Source organism: Mytilus galloprovincialis, chromosome 2 (assembly GCF_965363235.1).
Source record: "Mytilus galloprovincialis chromosome 2, xbMytGall1.hap1.1, whole genome shotgun sequence".
NCBI lineage: Eukaryota > Metazoa > Mollusca > Bivalvia > Mytilida > Mytilidae > Mytilus > Mytilus galloprovincialis.
In genome coordinates this window covers 17,470,433-17,492,152 of record NC_134839.1, presented here as the reverse complement: position 1 = coordinate 17,492,152, position 21,720 = coordinate 17,470,433, and the positions used below count along the sequence as shown (strand labels likewise).

Sequence of the window (21,720 nt, the reverse complement as noted above, 5' to 3'; positions counted from 1 at the left end):
TATTGATGAACTTGGCGTTCTAACAAGCAGACTTGGCATATATAATGTTCTAACGTATATATTCTGTTTAAACTATATGCATCTATTTCCGTTAAAGCGTAGTTTACATATTTTTAAAACGTAATATAATCTTCTCAACTTTTTTTTTTACTTTTGTTATGATTAATTTCGTAAATTGAAAATCTTGTTAATTAATATCATATTTCTTTCAAATTTAATTCTTTAAACTTATAGAGGAATAAGACTATACATGTACGTAACAATGATGTCTATGATGGGGGAGAAGGAGGAAGGTGTAATTTTTGGTCTTTATGCTCTGACTGTAATAACCACAGTCATATCGGATTCTCGACTTTAAATGGTTGACTTTAACTGAAGACACACGACACACATGTATGTTAAGCTATTTTTACCTAGTCAATTAAACATGTTACATTTTTTTTTATATTTGCATGCGCTACTTTAAAGGATAAATAAGGTCGAAATTTACTTTAAACGTTCAGTTTTTTGTATTAAAAGATATTACGCAAAATTTGAATATCATGTATTTTAAATAAGTATGCCCTACTAACTTTGTGTAATATTTTGTTGTTGAAAATAATATCCATATTTATTGATTTTTATGATTTTCGAAAAAAATATTTTCGTTGTATATATGTTCCACGTAATCAAAAATTTATACAGGGCCGCGTTCAATATCGTAGCTGTTACGTAGTGCTACGTAGATTTGTGTCTACTGAACGAGTAGCTTGCCTAGCTGCTATCAATATCTATGTAGCAGCTAGGCTAGCTACACGTTCAATAGTCATAAATTTGCGTAGCCCTATTTAGGCGCTACGATATTGAACGCAACTCTATTATTATTATCAACATAATATGACTGTGTGTCGAGTGTTCCGTGCTAAAACGGAAGTACTCGACCACGACATAGTACCGAAATAAAAGTACTATTTGTGTGTCTTACAAGTTATATACATTTAGAGTATAAGAAATAGTTTACCTATTATATATTAACAGTATATATAAACACGACAAAAAAAGTCATGTGTACATGTATGTAGGTAGATGTGATCGATTCCATGCAATTGAAATGAACACTGCTTTTTAAACTTTACATACAGTAATGTATTTTATTTGAAATCGATACAAATCTTCACGTTATATAAAGATAGGTATATAAGGAAATTCAGAATGACTTTCAATCAGTTTCATTGCTAATAGATTTTGAGAGGTTTCTTATTGTTAACTTTCTAAGTATGAATTTATTAATGACTTTTTGCATGGGGATATTATTCTCATATATACTTATGTATGCAAGTGCTTATAAATAGTAACATATGACATACATGTTAGGCAATCTATACTTATGTACTATATAATATAAATAACAGATGTAAAAACCTGTATGGTGACCTTTCATAGTTGCTTTCGTGAACTTTGATATGAAAATTGCAGTTAAAATATCTAAAATCAAGTATATTTTAAATAACGTTTTTGGAAAAAAGAAAGAAAAACTTTAGACGGAAAAAAGGGTAAATTTTTGCAAATTTTAGAATTTTATTTTATTTATGCAGAGCCGAGTTTAAATTTCTGCTTGTTAATTCTAAAACATTTTGATAATACCACTTGATCAGTCAATATAGATGAAAACTCATTGTACTATTAAATGATATATTTTTTATGTACTGAACTATCGCTTTATTTGCATAGCACGTACATACACAATATGGAGATGTTCAAGAATCTGTACCATTCCTTTGTAACCATTGGCTCAACCTAGCAGTTACTCCGCTATCAACTAGTTGTCAGAAACGTATATATAAGTAGAAAAAAAAATACCGAACTCCATGGAAAAATTCAAATCTGAAAGTCCTTTATCAAATGACCAATCAAAAGCTCAAACACATCAAACGAATGAAACACAATTGTCTTATTCCTGACTTAGTACATGCATTTCCTTATGAAGAAATGGTGAGCTAAACCTGGTTTAATAGAACTAAACCTTTCACTGGGAAAATGTGCTTCTTTCTACATTTTAACCTAACATTAAAACGTTAACCATAGTCTTTAATGAAAAAATTCATCGATCATTAAAATATTTCAAGAGTGCAAATTCGAACATTTCAGATACTTGATGGAAAAAGAAAAAAATGACAAAATTGTAATACAGAGTGGCACGATTCATTAAGGAAATGACGTCACATGTATTGTGGCGAGGGATAAAAATGTGCTAGTATCCTGTTAGGAGGTTATATTGGTTGAAAAGAAGGAAATATTATATTTAAACGAAATACAGATTTTGTATAACATGTTTAAAACTTAATGTTGCTGGGTGTTATTGTTTTTTGTCAGAGTCAGAATTTCTTACTCATTAAATTGGGGATCAGAATATATTTTCAGGAAAAAAAAACATACCCCCTTTTGAAGTTAAGTGGTTGTTCCTTTGAATAGAATATGCGAACATCTTTCCATGACTTTGCTTAATTAATTTAAGACTACAGGTAAACTTTCATAGGTGAAAAGAAGAAATAAATTCATGTCTATCGTAGTTAAAAGCGCAAATGTTTTGAATGGATTGATTGGTTGGTTGTCGATTGCTTAATATTAACTGCTAAATTGTCGAGAAAATTCAGGAAAGTCGCGAATAATATTAACAAAAAAATCAGTTTTAAAAGTGGGTTTGAATAATTGGCCTGATTTTGAACTGCTATTATAGGGGGGGGGGGGATCTTGGATTTTGGCAATATTCATTCATCTTTCAAGAAAGCCAACTACAATTTCTAATTTTAGAGATGTATTGCAGCGATTATCTAACCTGCAAAGGGGATATCACTTTTAAAGCATGAAATCAACGTCCCAATTTTAACCAGACGTAGGTGCGAACTGATGAACAGTTCCTCTCTTAAAAATTAAATCGACCATAACAACCCCTTATTTGTGCATGATGAAGAACAGGTAACCGTATTTCTATATCGCTTGGGTTACCAAAAACCTGCCATCAGGACATCAATACTTGAAATAAACAATTCTAGTATATATATATATAAACATAAAGTTTAGTGTATGTTCGCTTGTGTTATTATGTCTTTTGATTGAGTTATGCTATTTCAATTGATAGTTTATAGTGTGTCTTTTATATGTTGGGATGTTACACTAATGTTTCAGGTAAGGGTGAAAGTTGGTACTTATTTAAACGTTTAAACTCCCTGCAATTATTTGTTCCTGTCCTAAGTCAGGAACCTGATGCTCAGTGCTCTTGGTTGCTAATGTCGTCTATAAGTGTTTCTCGTTACTCGTTTTTATATAAGTTTGACCGTTGGTTTTCCCGCTTGAAGGGTTTTACACTTGCTATTTTGGGGGCTCTTTATAGTTTGCTGTTCGATGTGAGCCAAGGCTCCGCGTAGAAGACCATACTTTGACCTATAATGGTTTACTTTTACAATTAGTTACTTACTCTTTGGAAGAACATCCTGATACAAAGTCAAGAAAGAGCAACGTAAGGGAGTCAAATCAAGCTTTCGATCGGTACAATTGTTTGTGGAAATAAGCTGCTTTATATCTATGTGACAATAGTTATACTTTATAATAATTTGTCAGAAAAGAGAATGCCGACCATATGTTTTTGAGTCAAAAAGTAATCCAGCACAATTTAACATTATATAGCGTTCAAATATAATTAAAAACAAGAATGTGTCCAAAGTACACGGATGCCCCACTCGCACTATCATATTCTATTTTCAGTGGACAGTGAAATCGTGGGTAAACTCTTAAATTTGACATTAAAATTAGAAAGATCATATAATAGGGAACATGTGTACTAAGATTCAAGTTGATTGGACTTCATAAAAAAAATACCTTGACCAAACACTTTAAACTGAAGCGGGACAGACGGAAGGAAACACAAACGAACCGACGAACATAAAGAACTGACACACACACCAGAAAACATAATGCCCCTCTACTATTGTAGGTGGGGCAACAACAGTACGAATATAACATCATTTCTATGTTTTCGTGGCATCTGCACCTAACATTTTCAACAACCTTGATCTATTTGAAAAATATATTTTCTTGGAATTATTGATGTTGATGAATTCGAAAGCGAGGAAAGTTTTCATATACACCATGCTTAATGTAATAAGAAAAAACATTAAACGTAATTTAAATCAAATTCATTTTTGTTTTTCAATATCAAATATTTATTGCCATATAAACTTTAAACATTAAGTTTGTGACATACATAATAAGTAAACAATATAACTATAATTCAATTGTATTTTAATCAAATAAGCTTTTTGTTGTTACCGTACATTCCATAGTTTGTTGTTTATCGAAAATACATTGAGTATAACAGATATGAAAACAGTATGTATCTTGGAGCAATTATACGAGTGGTGGTTTAAAGCTCATTATATTTAAATTAAAAGCCTTTAGCAGTCTCAGACTGCATACAAATTACTTAGAACAAACAACACACGTAAGTTCGGCATTATCGATATAATTGGGACATGATAGTGTTCCACATTTTCCTTCTACTGGATACACGAATGCATTATCGGAACTACTATCCGTTGACAGGGGTGCGTCTTTGTCCAGACACGCGTATCCCTTTGAAGTCGCAGTTGCTTCTGTAGCTGTTTCAGACATTAGGTAACCAGTATATACAACTGTCCAACCCGTTGGGCACGTGTTTGTTGCTGCTTGCATGAAAACCGCGGGATTTGCTAAAATCTGGCAAACGGCACAGTCAACAACATAACCATTTTTACTAGTATCAAAAGGAGACGACGCATCACTAGTGTCCAGCCCAAGCTGAATTCCGTAAAGTTGTCCCCTTTCTGATTCGGCGGAACCCGATTCATCACCTGTGTAAGACGGTATGGTTGGCATACAAAGGTAGTCACTACCAGATCCTGCTGTACTTTGAGGTCCACCAGCCATAATGCCTTTCAATTAAAAAATGTCATTCTGGTAAACGTATATTTATCATCTATTCGTTTTCTTTTGTTTATGAAATTGTAATACTAAATTATGATTTAAATTTGAAGAATTTTTTTACTTAATTTGACGGCTAACGTTTACGCTCTACTGCAAAACATTGGAAAATTTGATTATAGTGAGTTGGTATATTTTGTGCCGAAATTCATAGTTTTGGTCTACAATGGTTCAGTGCAACGGACTATAGAACGTTTGACATGAAAATAACATAAAAAAAATCTTGACTTAAACAAATACCATTAAATAAAATCAAGTGATATGATGGGTCTTTTTTTTAATTCTTGAGTAAATATTTGAGCAGCTCAAGATATCATAATACTAGTTGTGACATTAGAGATTTCATTTCCCTTGTCATAGGGAGATATGAAGGTGTGCCTTTCGAGGGTAAACAAATCTTCGTATCTCTTCTATGCCATTAAAATGAGTGTTTCAATCCAATATAAAATTAGGAGATGTGCTATAATTGGCAATGAGACAATTATCCATGTAAGAGTTCAAAAGAAGTGGATTCTGGCAATTATATGCGTCCGTACGACCTTCAACCATACATGAGAAAACAATAGATTGTAGTCGGCTATAAAAGTCCCCGATATTAAATATCCGAAACAATTAAAACAAGAAAACCAAGGGCCGACTTCATAACAAAAACAATTTCCGAAAACCAAATATGACTGACATAAACAAGCGACAACTACTGAACTACGGGCTCATGGTTTGTGACAAGCACAAACATATGCGAAAGAGTGAATCGATAGTCGCGATGTTTAGAGGAGTCTTCGATGTCACGTATGGTATATCTATAAGCTATTAAACATAATATATAGTGGAATCATACTTTTTCAAACAGGTGCAAGTGACAAGTTAAAACTAGTTTTTACTATAAATATCTTTAAACCAAACCATATTTTTTTTTACATTTGTAGCTTAACAAATTATATTTGCGCATGGAGTCTAAGACAAAAAATGTATTATATACTGTATATTCTATAGAATACTTTACCTGAGTATAATAATTGAGCGGTTGATCCACACGTTGTACTTCCCCAATGTGTATACACTTGTCCTGTTACTGTAAATAAAATGTGTTTATAAATGTGGGACAGCATTTTCTAGACAAAAAACACAAAGAGCAAAGCATTGCATAGATAAGATTAATTGTACTGTAAGTAATAGATAAAGAGGTGTGGTATGAATACCAATGTGACAAATATAAAGGATTAGGTTCGATGAGGCCTTTACGTGTATTTCTTCTTCTACTTCCAGATCTCAACCCAATACAGCTTACCGCAACAAAATACAACTGTACTTGAAAATGATACAGGATTAATATGAAAACACGCATTTGATAACACTACAGACAGTATCATACAAGTACTTGGTATGCAATATTACTATTTGTTATAAATGTATGTATAAGCATTCTTATTAGACGTCACACATGTAGCTTTCGTGATGATTTCCCATGAAAATTCAATAAAAATATATAAATTTCCATTATTTTTTGGACTAGGAACACGGACGTCGACAAAACAAACGTCTGTTAACATTATGCTTCACGGTTATATAATTTTACTTATCTGGCTTTAAAAAAAAGTGTGTTGAAGTTAGCGCTCTATATTTCCTGGACAAAAATTTGATAGAAATCCAGTCAATTTTGTGAAATTTCAACCAAAATCTCTTCTTATGGCCTATTTGGGTTGTAAATCTTAAAGCTTTATAAGAAAAACTGTACAAAATAAGATTTATTTCACTTTATTACGTGTTTTTTCGTCAACTTTAACTATTTTCTTTTTAATGTGAAACAACGAACATACTATTTCAGGACCACATATGACCTTTACGGAACTTACTCCTTTCAATTACAGACCATGCATCATTTTATATGGACAAGGATTTTCGAAACTGAAGGACACCATAAGAAAAATAATAATTGAAAATAAAAAATTGATATAGAACACGGAATTAATGATGATCATAGATATATATTCACATAATTCTTATATGATTTGCACATTACAGAATACGTTGATATGATTGGTCGACAGGACTTCCGGTTATTGTACTTGGCGTTGTTTATTTTTTCTAAAAGTTTTAGTAACCGATGTAAACAAGCTGGCGGCGATAATAACATGTTTTTTGCGGTAATAAGAAAATATATTAATGCGCCAGGCCAATTTAATGTTACAAACATACAATTCACATGTGATAAAGGTTACAGAGGTGGAAAATAAATTTCTTATCCTCTATTGTAAAGAATTATAAGGATAAAACACCTTTTTAAAAGTTATTTATTTGTGTATAAATTGGACCAAGTTTTCTCACAAACATATCATAAAAGTCCTTCCGACAAATTTGTATAGGCACTAACTGAATAAAAACTATAGAGTTCCAAATATTTGACAAAAAGTCTAAAACATGAGTAGCGAATATCCTTAATTCAAATTTTCAGAATCTAAGGTATTCTGACGGGTAAAAAATTTTAAAAAATGTATTACTTTTGTCACGTGAAAAAATCTAGATCGGATCGTATATAGCTACTTTTTATATAAAACAAAAACATTGGAGATAATTTTGTTTTATATTATGTTACCCAACACTTTAACTAAAATAGATGTGGCTCGTTCAATTTTCATGAAAATTTTGTAAAAATATTTACCTTGATCCGTTGACAAATATATATAAACTTCAAGAAATTTAAAACACATAATTAACAGGAATAATTTCGTTTGATATATAGCAATTTGACAAACACTTATTTTGAAAATTGAGAAGCTTGATTTGTTTTACTTATAGCATGTGATTATAAACGTCCAGCTTATTTTTAAAGAATTAAGTCCCTTGAGCGTTCTGAGCCAAAACGGATCAGGAAAAGTATTTTCTCGCTCATCTATTTCTGTTTTACTTGCAGAGCTACACACGACTATGTATTACCTTGTGTACAGCTGTAAGCAACTGATAAACTCTCACTGCCAGTCGGGCTACAAGTGGAACCTGGAAACGTAGCCGAGTCTACACTTATCGAACAAGTTACTTTATTGTTACAGCTAGACTGGACAATAGAAAATGCATTTACGTCATAACAATTATTCGCGGTATCGCCATAAATGGCCTTTGTCATTGTTATGTATTGCCCGGCATCACATGATACCGCTGCCGTATCTCCATTTGGTGTTGTTGCAGTTGCAGTAGCTGAAATGAAATGGAAAATGATTGAAAAATAACACTTTAACGAACTATGTATAAGATTGGTTATGTTTGCATCCTTTCGAGATAATTTTAATCAATAGATTTTGCATACGAACATCATGGGAAGGAATTGGTGTTCATAAAAAAAAATAGTTTTAAGCAAAAGATATATGTCATTAAAAGATTTGAAAAACTTAAGCAGTACACACATTACACATACATTTGCTCTCTCTGCCAATTATATTATGCATAATCATTGTCGGGAAAAGAACTCATACAAATATATTTCTATTGGTCATTTACGACATTGACAAACTATACTATTGAAGATATAAGAAAGACATTACATCTTCTAAAGTCTATTTGCAAATTCCTTTGGACCAAAAGAGTCAACAGATTCGAATAAGGAACTCGATCATTATTTTGATAATTACAGACGACAAACTCAAATTGGATAAGTTTTATAAATTATTCTTATTAATAAATATATGTACAAGTATCACGGCTTATCCTATAATTTGATTGATAAACTTATCAGGGATATGAGCCTACATGTACAAAATGTATGTACTCTGTGAACACAAACAAAGATAAAAAAAAAAGTAATTGATGTTAGAGCTAATTTCCTAATGTTTGTAGAGTACAACTTTGGTTGGCTTGCTTTTATATTATATTTAAATTCGATTGGATGTTATCTCAATTACAATTTTGTGTCTCTGTTGTGTCGTAGTTGTCTTTTTTTGATAAGTTTCCCTCAGTTTTAATTTGTAACCCGGATTTGTTTTTTCTCTATCGATTTATGAATTTTAAACAGCGGTATACTACTGTTGCCTTTATTTATAACATACAAACAAGTCAAGCAAGCTAACCAAGGTCTTGATCTACATGCATTAGCTCTAACATTCCATTGTCATATGGACTAATGGCACACGTCTTGTGATTGACTTAAAGTTTTTTCGTCTATCAGCTCAAAGACATAATTTTATCATGTGACAGTGGCTTCATCATTTAGTCCTCATAAAAAAGGAATATAGAATTAAATTATTACAAGGAATTACTAGACTATTTTTTTTGGTCTATTCGAAATAACCTCAAACATGTGGTGCACACTTTTAAATAATCGGGTTATTCAGTGTTTACCACAATTTTAATGTTATTTCTTCAAAGACAGAAAAAAAACATTACAGCTATTCCTCAAATACTTTTCTTAAATATCTTTACTATTTCACATACAAACATGATTGTAAAATAAAATAAAATAAAATAAGTCCTATTAACTTGAGGATATTTTGCTTATTAGGGGGACAATCTATTGGAATCATCATCTACCATTGCTAATTACAAATTCATTATAGTACGCTCGTTTGTTAAGTCAAAAACTATTTATGTCACAAGTCTAGATCTGGTCATTTCTTTTTACAAGGGGTCTAAAATAATCTTGATCGAGTTGATTACCCTGAACAGAGCATGACATTCTCCAAACACTAGCTATTAACATAAATCTAAACCAAATCATATCGGTAGTTGTTATTTTTAGAAAAATATGGAATTGAGAATTATTTGATATGACACGTGCATTTCTCGGACCTATAGACATTTCTTAAAGAATACACTTACGACTAACACAGTCATACTTGACTTTCAGTTTTTCATCAACGTTAGCTGCACATGTGGTCGAAAAAACTGATTTTGCAACTGGTAGATCAAAGCTTGTTTTTCCGTTTGCAAGTCCTTGCACAATCACAACTGCACTGGAATCACCACAAGAGCCCTTTTCATAGGTTGCCTCCGTGACACTGACAACTTGTCCATCACTACATCTGAAATATGCAACTTTTCCATTCTTTACCTTCAGTGTTATTGCATCTGAAAATAAATTTTACCATTAAGTAATTGTTTTCAATCTAATAAATGGGAAATGCAACATTTGAACATATTTGTGTCATATTTAATTAAGGTTCCTTTAATCACGAATTTACCTCGACAACAATAAGGCAACGACCATCATCATATTTTGTCGGAGGAAAGGGGGCATCAGGAACGAGAATATGTTTTGAAACTCGTAATCTTGTTCCCAAATTCTTGAACAGAAATGAGAATCAAACAATGTATTTATATATGTAGGACTCTAAAGTGCGATGGGGACGCTAAAGTACGATGGTCACGCTAAAGTGCGATGGTATACGCTAAAGTGCGATGCTTCCATACGCTAAAGTGCGATGGTCCGCGAAAGTAAAGACGTAAGAAATGTAGTTGGATTATGACGTTAAATGTCAATGACTTAATAAATTTAAACCAAACCGTGCTTTGTCGGCTAAAGCAAAGATGTTTTATTTTGGTGGCTTGAAGAAGAACTTGTATTCTGCTGTCGACCGTTTTACTATATTCCCTGTCGATACAAGTAGTATTTGCATAGATATCCTGTACCCTGCTTTTATTGGAAGCGAACGGATGCATTTAAATCATTGTTTTGGTTGCAGTTTATTGTGCGGTCTCCGTTAAAATGTTGTCGCTCTTATTGAAAAGCAAAGTCGGCAAAATAAAGGGACATGTTTTCATGCGTAAATTATAAATTGTCGGCTAAAACATTAGCATGCACATTGCAGGATAATATATAACATGGATGTGTAGTCGCTACAAAAAAGGCTTAAATTAAGCTCGGCAAACATCACCTTTCTCTCTCATTTAAATTAAACAAATAAATATTACATATTCCGATAATAATTACATTTTGTATCTTCAACTATAACGACGATCGTACGGTGTTGGTGATAATACGGGTTTTGCTTTCCAGTTCGTCTTTATTGCATTTGTTAGAAGTTTTGGAATTGATAACTATATAAATGTATATATCAAAATGTGCGTAATTAAAAGTAGAAATGGAATATGCCTTAAAATCAATACTTTTATTCATTTTGTTACTCGAATGATCCCTAATAACACTAATTTTGAGCGTGTAGACAAGTAACACCGCGACATATGATCAGCGTTGCTTTGAAGTTATTCTTGTCAATTTTTAAACTTATTAAAAAAAAGTTGTACTCCTAGCAAGAGTAGTCTTTGGTGTTAATGGTGTATGTTTTATCTATGACGTCATCGTTAACTGGACGCGTCTGACCAGGACGAAAAGTTCACTTTGTTTTGTGGTCAAGCCGAAAATTGAAAAAAAATATGGATAGGGGTGAAGTAAAGAGTGATTTTTAAAGGTAATTCAAATAGATTATTCCGAAAATGATATATCTTTTTATTCCGTATATAATAAGGAAAAAAAATAAAAAGTTGTGTTACAACATTTCAAAAGATCGTGGCAGAATTAATGATTTTTTGAAATTTGTATTTCTGTCACAAAACCCAAATCTCGCATATTTTTTGGAGCTCTTCAAAATTCGAACGAATGCTGCAGATCCAAACCACAATTTACATATCCACCCTTCCTGTGTCAAAATTATACAATAAATATGCAACTTTCTATGTCTTCAATTAGCAAGTATTCAATTTGTTTAAATTATGTCCTAAATTGTTCATTTTATTAAATCCGTTGAAATGTCACACTCGCCGTTTTCTGACGTTTTGGCGTATTTGTAAAGTGTCTTATGAAAAGTAATAGTCAGTTGCAGTCTTTTCTACGATATGAAATTTTATTCAAACGTGAAAACTCTTTTTTTTAAGTGTATGAAAAAAAATTGTGTCGAAGTTTTCAGAGAAAATATTGAAAAAAAAAATAAACGCGATCATTTTGTTTTTGTCTAGTCAAAATGTCACAAAACGCCGTTTTTTACATTTTTGTTACAAGTATGATAAGTCATATTATACAGTTTTGGAGGGGGGAAAATTTGAAATTATAATAGCACAAAAAATACTATATAACATTAAAATCTACTGTTCAGGGATTTTTTTTAACCCATTTTCGATCACATGTCGGAAGTATTAACGACACAGTCAGCGACTACTTTTGTCTAGTCATAATGTCACACCATGCTTTTTTACTTGTTTTGACGTTACGTTCTGTAAAACTTGACATGTAGTGCCTAACGTCGAAAATTGCGGAAGCCTTTACGTGCCATGCTAATTAACTTTTTCCAATTTGATAAAACGAATTGTCAATTTGATATAACAAATTGTCAATTTCTCAACCAATAGTATGATTTAATTATAATAATGAGATTGGTTGAAACATTGCGTAACCCAAATTGGCGCATTTTTTTGTGTATTGATTCATTGTTTATCTGACGTCCAGCGACAAATATGTCATTGAATGCTTATTCAAAACTTTCTTAACAGGTTTAATGTTTCTGAAATCCTCTCCCTCCCCTTTTATCTATTATTTGAGGCAGTTTGGGGACTAGTTTGAATGTTCTCTATTCAGTACATGGGACCTGGTGTCTTAGAACGAACGATTAAAATAGAAAAAGGATCAATTTATATTGCACATTTTCAAATCAGAAAGAATGGATAGTGTGTTTCTAGGGACATAGGAACATGAAAGGATAAAAAAAAATGCTGGCATGCTTCTTTATCAATTTCGATGGGCACATACAAGGATTAATGAAACATCCTTAAGTTCATCCTTGCATTTTTCTTTATATATTTGTTTCAATATTTATTTTGTTTGCACACTTTTCATTAAAAAACAAAGACTCATGCGCGAGATCTGGAAGAGAAAACCCATGCACAATCAGTACAATACTGTTGATAAAGTTGCAGTAGGAACTGATTTTTCTCTTTATCTTGTCTAGATTGTGGTGCACATTCGCCTATAGGGAAAACGGTAGTATTTGCGAGTATGATGGTCTTGTGAAACAATGATAGTCCGTCGGAAGGGGGTGATAAAAGACTGACCCGTGTTTTATTAAGAGAGAGCAATATCTCTTGCACATAAAAGTCACCCTTTTAGATTTCGAAAAGAGCAGGCTAAGGCTACAAGGAAGCACTCGCACCCTCAAAGTGGAAACGGATTAATATAAGTTGTAATAACTTGTTTCCCAATCCACTATAAATAAATATGTTTAAACTAAAAGAAAAAGCAGCAGAAAAGACAGTGGTTTAAACTTTTTTTTTAAATATCCTGTTTCAATCAAAAGAAAGAGAAAATATCTTTGCTCCAAAGGGATACTAATGTAAATGAATATTATTTTTCCGTTTTAATTTAACTGTACTTTAAAAAAAAATATGTGCCGCTTTTGCATTCGGTTCTATATGTAAGAGATATTGTAGTAATGAGGTCGAAGATGAAACACATTTTCTTTTTAACTGTGATAGTTTATCGGACCAAAGGAAAGACATGATAACAATGATAAATAATTGCTGCAAGAATTTTTAAAATCTTGACCCTAACCAAAAACTGATATGGTTAATGAATAATGAAGATGAGAATTTATTATCAGAATTATGCATGTTCATTATGAAATATGAAAAGTTTTAATGGGATTTATCTCCCTTATCTTTATTTTTTTTCTCAATAAACCATATACATAGGTATAGAGAAGACATTCAATTATGTACAATATTTACAACAAGACAGAACAAACAAAATAGTTGCTAAGACAATATATGAAGTCCGTTTTAGCCAGGAGCACATACACCTGTGTTAATAATCTTTATGAATTTACATAATTTAATCAATACTGATTTGTTTTTTGAAGACATAATCTGTCTGTATTTGACGATATTTGCATTTTTTAAATAATAATGTGACAGACAATGTTTCCTGTTTTCTTCAAAGTATTTACATTCTAATATATAATGCAATTCATCACCAATATCATTTTTATTACATAGAAGACAAATTCTATTGTTTCTAACTATATTGTTCCATCTACCCTGTTCAATAGGGAGCTTGTGATTTGTGGTCCTAAATCTACACAAATCAATAGACAGTTTGTACCCAAGAATTTCAAAATAATCTTCCTTTCCAAAAAAATCTTTAAAAAGTTTGTAATTTAGTGCCTTTGGCGAGTTTTCAAGTAAAGAATGCCAGACTTGTACATACTGATCTTAAGTTTGATGAATAACCACTTGCTATTTATAAAAGATTGCGTTTCCCATATATTTGGGATACCACATTCGTTCAGAATAGTCTTTATTCTGTTTAACCATGAAAAATTCACATTGTCATTAATAGACATGTGATAACACAATTTATATAAAATATATGATAGTTTTGTCTCTTTACCAGAGTTTAATTTCCCCCAAAATGAAATCAATCTAGTTTTTATGTCCAAGTCTATAGGATATCTCCCAAGCTCCCCATAAATCATATAAGAGGGTGTAGATGTTTTCAGACTTAATAACAATTTACAAAATTTTAAATGTACCCTTTCAATCATGTCGTTATTGCCAATACCCCTTACTTCACAACCGTACAGTAGTATTGGCTTTACCATTTTATCAAATAAATCTAGCTGGCTATATATAGAAAGAATATGTAGACGACCTAGTCTTAACACTTCGTAAAGACCCTTGGTAGCTTTTTCTACATTAAACTGTTTTGTTTTATTAAAATTGCCTGTTCTTGTTAGAACTGTTCCTAAGTAATTAAATTCATCAACAATATCCAGTTTTTTGACATTAAATAAAAATTGAAAATTACATGATGGTCGTCTCCTTGAAAAAACCACGACCTTTGTTTTATCAACATTAACTTTAAGCTTCCATACATCTGTGTAATCTTGGAAACAACCTAAAAGTTTTTGGAGTTCAGTTGCTACTACTTGAATTTGAACTTTATATTTTCTCTATAGTGAGTTCTAGAGCACCGTCCCTTGATGAATATTGCCCAGTAGCAATGTCAACCCTTGCTGCTGTGCATTAATCATGAGGAGAATCACTATTGGAGTAATCTCATGTATCTGTAGCTAGTTCTGAAGGATCTCCCCTTGATGACCTTTGCATTGTTGTGATGTAAAAGTCCCTCACTGCTGTGCACTGGTCATGAGGAGAACTACTGCAGAATGAGATACTATATTCCTGGTTCTATTTTTACTTTTTGTTTCCGTATTAATAAACTTTATATCATATTAATTTAATATTAAATCGACCTCATTGCACTCAATGCCTCTTACCTTAATTATATCCTACATTGCTCATATTATCAATTTATTATTTGTGTATTACTTATAATATTGTGTATTTCACTAATGTTTATATAATCATTGTATGATGTTTTTGTATCTTGCCCGACAAGGGCCCATGATTGGTTTAATAAAATAATGTCTAATGTCTAATGTCGTAGCAAGTCAAGCAAACCGCTCATATAAATTATGCTGTATAATTGAGCTGCACGAAATAAAAAAAGGAACGACGTTATTTATACAATGCATGAAAAAATAACGTCAAAATAACGTTACTAAAACTAACACCAACACCGTACGCGACGTGTATATATATATATATTTATCATATACTTAGACTAAATAACATATAAATTTTACCGTATGATAATAGCATTAAATTGACGTAAATTCCATATTTTTTGAATTGGTGCTTAGCGGGCTGATATGAAAAGTTTATCACATGCTTCGATTGTTATCACATGCCTTTCCGTAACGTTATCACATGGCATTCCGGTAATACTCGGCCAATTCCGGAAAATACACCTCAGTGCTACGTTTTCAGTGAAAAACATTACAAAGTAGTGTACAAACCAATTATTTGAATACTGGAAAGTATATTGTTTAAAATAATAATAGAAAGAAAAAAAAACCAAACCAAACAAATTATTTAATAAATGCATTTTTTAAAGTTTTTCTGAAACATAATTTAGAAAGTTTCTTTAAAAAGTTGACTTTTCCAAACAATGATCATTATGTGTATTGTTGAATTATTTTTTTGTAGATTCGTCCATATTAAAATGTTTTTTTTTTCTCTCTCTGTTGAGGCATATGATAGAAAGATTTCATATTGAATGTATCAAATTTTGGGTCCGACGGCCGTGAACTTTTTTACTCTTTAAACTTCGGGAACCACGTAAAAGGATCAATATATGAATCTGTTATTTTTCTCTCCTGTTGAAGCATATGATAAAAAGATCATAACATGTCATTTTTCATATCGCATGTATTATCAGCCCTTGGTCAATATCAGCCCTCGAGCCATGCGGCTCTTGGGCTGATATTGAACCTAGGGCTGATAATACATGCGATATGAAAAATGCCATGTAATAATCTGATAATATAGCAAAAGTAAATAAACACGGTGTACAGAATGTATATAATAATATTTTTAAATTTGCAAACTACATTTCACATCAAATAATAACAGTTCGTTAAAATATTGGCAATCTTCAGGCGACGTTTTAACAATGTCCTTGACGACACTGCCGTTGGTAACGTTTATTACGTTACAATAACGGTAAGGGGAGATAAATCAAACGTGTTTACGTAGATCCGTTTAATTTTGGCTGAAAGTCCTTTATAAAGTGTGCTTCCTTTGCCAGTCTTTTATATTTGTTCGATTCGCTCATTTTATAGAACGGATATACGGTAAATTTTCCACTACTGCACGTTTCGAAATGTTCGCTCACATCTTGCATTCGTGTGGATGGATCTCGTATCTGTTGTCTGTGAACACGAACTCTTTGACAAATTGAGTTACCAGTCTGTCCGATGTACCATTCCTTGCAAGTGCTGCATACAATACAGTAAATAAGGTTTACCGTTTTGCAATTCATGTCTGCATTTGGAACAATGGTTTGGCCGTTTTTCAATGTTATTTGCGGGCCGGTTGCCATATATTCACAAAGACCACATCTAGGGTCATTACATTTTGAAACGTTGTATTGTATTCCATTTGGGTCATAAAACTTAGCCCTTGTTAAAATCTTTTTAAGATTTAAAGGCTGTCTTTTACTTTTCAGGAATTTTTCTGTAGGGAAAAGCTTTTTTAATTTTTTCGTTTTTTGTAAAACTGGCAAATTTGCTTTTATGACGTTGAATATGTCAGGATTGTACGGGTTATGAGTGCTAACAAACGGGATAAGTTCTGTATTACTCTCTTTACGTGCTGTGGACCTGAGTTCCGTCATTGATATTGCTTTTGCCTTTTCTATTCCCTTTTCTATTAGTGGGTTTGGATAGTTTTGTCCTTTCAAAAACACCTTTAGTTCATTCAAACGTAATTCCTTCGTGAAATCATCACTCACAATTGTACATACACGTCGTGCTAGACAAAACGGGATGTTTCTTTTCGTATGTGAAGGATGACAGGAATGAAAATTCGGGTATTGGTGGGTGTCCGTCTTCTTATAATATAAATCTGTGGTTAAGGTTGTTCCATTCTTTAATATTAAAATATCTAGAAATGGCAGTCTTTGTTCGCTAGATTCGATGGTAAATTTAATCGAAGGATGTAATGTGTTTATCAGACTATGAAACTTCTCTAAATTGTGACTTTTGTTTAAAATGATAAAACAGTCGTCTAAGAATCGCTTCCATTCCGATTTTACGTACATTTTAAAAGCTGTATCAAATTCACTTTCAACTTGTTGATACATTTTATCCTCCAGAAATCCCATTGTATATAAGTGATGAAAGGCCGGTGCCTTACTAAGTTAGTCGAAACGTTCAGCCATAATCTTAAGTAGCATAAATAAAAAATGTAGATGGTTGTACAAAGTAGATATCGGAGTAGGAATACAAGGTAAATGAAGGAGCGGGAATACAAAGTAGATATAGAAGCCGCAATGAAACAGTAGATGTAGGAGCAGAAATGCATAAAAGATAGTGGAGCGGGAATATATAGTAGATGAACGAGCGGGAATACAAAGTAGATGTAGGAACGGGAATATAAAGAAGATAGTGGAGCAGGAATACAAAGTATACATATGGTTGATCGGGAATAGAAAGTATATGGATGAGCGGAAATACAAAGAAGATGTTGGAGCAAGAGTACAAGATAAACGAAGGAGCGATAATACAAAGTAGATATAGAAGCCGCAATAAAACAGTAGATGTAGGAGCAGAAATGCATAAAAGAAAGTGGAGCGGGAATACATAGTCGATGAAGGAGCTGGAATACAAAGTAGATGCATAGGAGCAGAAATATAAAAAAGATGGCGGAGCGGTAAAAGAAAAGTATATGGTTGATCAGGAATAGAAAGTATTTGGATGAGCGGGAATAGAAAGTATATGGATGAACAGAAATATAAAGAAGATGGTGGAGCGGGAATACAAAGTATATGGTGTATCGGGAATAGAAAGTTGGTGAATGAGCGGGCATATTAAAGATTAAATAAATGTAGACATTGGAATATCAAATAAAATGTAGGAGCGGGAATAAAAACGTAGATGTAGGTTCAGTGCTTTCTCCGGCGTTTTCTTTTCTTTTAGATTGCTGTTTAAATAACATAAAGCATGATTCTCAGATTGTACATTTATATTTTACTAAATACTAAATCGTTCTGGGGACATATAAATATTAATGTACTTACATACAGAAAACGCTTGTAGAAAAATGGCTGTTACAAGAATCTCTCTCCACATCTTTCTACTTAAAAAAACAAACAATTATTAAAAGATATAAAAAAGATGTGGTATGAATGCCAATGAGACAACTCTCCATTCAAGTAATAATTTATAAAAGTAAGCCATTATAGGTCAAGGTACGGCCAGATGTGTCAATAGATATATATAGGAAGATGTGGCATGACGGTGCCAATGAGACAACTCTCAATCCAAGTAATAATCGGCCTTCAACACGCAGCCTTGGCTCACACCGAACAGCAAGCTATAAAGGGCCCAAAAATTACAAGTGTAAAACCATTCAAACGGGAAAACCAACGGTCTAATCTAAATCAAGTATGAGTAGGTCATTTTCCAAGCCCGATGTTTTAAGTCATAATTCAATGCAAGATAATCTCCCTTTCCTACTGGAACGACCCCGATTTTTTTTCCAATAAAGTTGAATTTATTCGCTGCATGAAAATTGAAATCGATTTACCGTTATTGATACGAAATTCCTAAACTTAAATTCTTTAATCGATTTCCTTGATTGTAGGATACTACTAACAAAGAACCAATTCTTTCTTAAAGACTCGCTGTCGAATGTTTTACTATTGAAGTATTATATTGATCTAGGCATTCCAATTATATTTTTCTTACAGTTAATATACATTCGATATATGAACTGTTGTTTGAAGCATAGAACGTTTTTCCTTGTACTATGCATTTACTTAAGAATTTACTTATGAAAATGTTGCTAATTTGAAATTCACCAGCGAAAGATTTTGAGAAAAAAAAAGACTCAGTCTGGCTAATCTCCAATGTAATTTTTTTTTCAATCTGTCAAACTCTTGTGAATCTATTCGAATATCAAACGAATTTAAATAAATATTAAAACGCATGAATTAAAAAAAATAATATACAATGTTATAATAACCTTGCTATGCACAACAGTTTTCGTTTCTTTTATAAAAATATGTTTTTTTTTTCTGTCTAGAGTACTAAGTAAACAATTAACCAGCAATCTTAAAAGATACCGACACTATCGGAGGCTTTTTGCTTTGTCGAAATACTTTTACTATTCACACGTTTATCTGTTTCGTTTAAAATTTAGAAATAAATAAACTCATCATAGATACTAGGAATAAACATTTATATTTACGCCAGACGTGCGTTTCGTCTACTTAAGACTCGTCAGTGACGCTCGAATAAAAAAGTTGAAGAGCATTGAGCATGTTGAGGACCAAAAATTCCTAAAAGTTTTGCCAAATACAGCTACATGTATTACCAAGATAAAATTGAACATAATGAATATATTTGTATCTAACTGACATTACTTATCTTGAGCTCCGACTTTATAAAGGGGAAGTACATTCTATTTTAGTCTTTTATTGTAAATATAAATATACTAAAAAAAATTTAGATACAGTCTGCCCGAATTTTAGTTTTCATCCACCTACTGTATAAGCATTGGTAAAATAGTCATAATTAGAATTTGACATGCTGTTGTCAGAAATTCTAGATATTACAGATAAGAATTTATTGGAAATTGATTCTGACTAAATTCTTAATCGGAATTTCGTGAATGATATCCAAACAAAAAGTTAGATACTAATTTCGAACTCACCACTATAGAAAAAAAACACCAAAATATCCCAAAACTATATACACACAGATTTTTTACAAGCAATAGCGATTTGCTCTAAGGAGCATGCATGCATGTTAAATATACCTTATGAATATGTATGAAGATACTTTTTATGAATTATATTATGAATAAAATACACTTACTCAGAGCTGTCACAGGACAATATATCTGGACATCAAACTTAAAACTGATATTTATAATTTTCATATATGTATCCTTTTTTAAATTACATAAGCGGGTTGTTATAAACTTCAAAATCCTTGTCTGTCGGATATATTAAGCCACTGACAACAGGATATGTGGGATAAGTTTCAAATGACAGACCGTAAAAGGATCTCTTTTTAACGCTTAGACTACGTGTATTTAGTTATCAACATTTTGAGTTTGAGATATGGAGTTGTATTTTTAACAAATTTAGTTTAAAGTATAGATCTCTGATTTCGTTATGATCTTATGTGAATTTTAATCGCTTGTCAAGAAAATGAATGAAATATTCCCCACTGCATCTTAAGTCAGCAAATTTACCCACTATCAATTTATCGACTCTGTGGGCAAAATTCTCACCATCCATCATCTTTCATTTCTGTATTTACTAGTCGTGTTGTTAAAAATGACATGAAAATAAATAAATTTGAAGTAGTATTTCATTAAAAACGAGAACAAGCGGTCAGTATAGAGATAGTCTAAGTTGGAACATTTTCGCGGGGTTTAAATTTTAAAGTTTCATTTAATTTACAGCAGTAAACTGCAACGATTGATGGCATCTCTTGTTCAAAATCTTCCTTGTAAGCATCAACTTTTTTTTTATAGGAAAATCACGCATGAAGGCCATGTCGATTGGGTAATTATATTATGTATACGATTCCTGCACGAGTTTTTACTGTAAAAAAAAAAGTTCAATAAAAAAAAATCAAACAATTTAACAAAATAGTCATGCTATATTGCGACAATGGTAAAGATCAGAGAAAATTAATTCTCCATGTGTAGTCGTAAAGGAAAACAAGGGGCAAGATATATTTTATGGTGAAGCTCAAAGCAATAGAAACAGCTCCTGCTTCCGTTCTTTATCTCAGAGTTAAAGCTGTGATTCAACATAATAGAGGATTCCAAAAGCATATATATCTGCAAGTTCAAGGCCGTCCTAGTTTTAGAGTAATTTATTGCTAGATGACGACAATGGTTTATTACTACAATTCGTAATTACAGTATTAAATGCATTCTAAATAATATTTCCAAAAGAAACACTCATGTCAAATTAGTTTTAAAAAATATAATAAAAAATGTCATCTCAAACTTAATGTCGTGAGGCGGATGAACAATATCCTGGTTACGGATTAAACATATATTTATGATCATACATTATTACCAACTTATAAAGTAATACCCGGACAAACACCACGACCGTATTGTCCGCAGTGCTTCACATCGTCATCTGATTTTATCATTTTTTTT

General features: G+C 32.0%; 1 protein-coding gene and 1 long non-coding RNA gene across 2 annotated transcripts; one reads left to right on the top strand and one right to left on the bottom strand.

Moving 5' to 3' along the window:
- Window positions 1-241: 241 nt before the first annotated feature.
- Window positions 242-8,106, top strand: LOC143063027 (uncharacterized). Its single transcript, XR_012974922.1, has 3 exons — window positions 242-393; window positions 6,262-6,376; window positions 7,907-8,106. It is a non-coding gene; the product is annotated as an uncharacterized LOC143063027 (long non-coding RNA).
- Window positions 4,262-20,499, bottom strand: LOC143063026 (uncharacterized). Its single transcript, XM_076234939.1, has 6 exons — window positions 20,412-20,499; window positions 18,611-18,669; window positions 9,802-10,050; window positions 7,930-8,187; window positions 5,999-6,067; window positions 4,262-4,946 (listed from the first exon to the last, which is right to left on the bottom strand). The coding sequence occupies exons 2-6, from the start codon at window positions 18,660-18,662 to the stop codon at window positions 4,456-4,458; spliced, it is 1,119 nt and encodes a 372-aa protein (XP_076091054.1). The 5' UTR covers window positions 18,663-18,669; window positions 20,412-20,499; the 3' UTR covers window positions 4,262-4,455.
- Window positions 20,500-21,720: the final 1,221 nt, after the last annotated feature.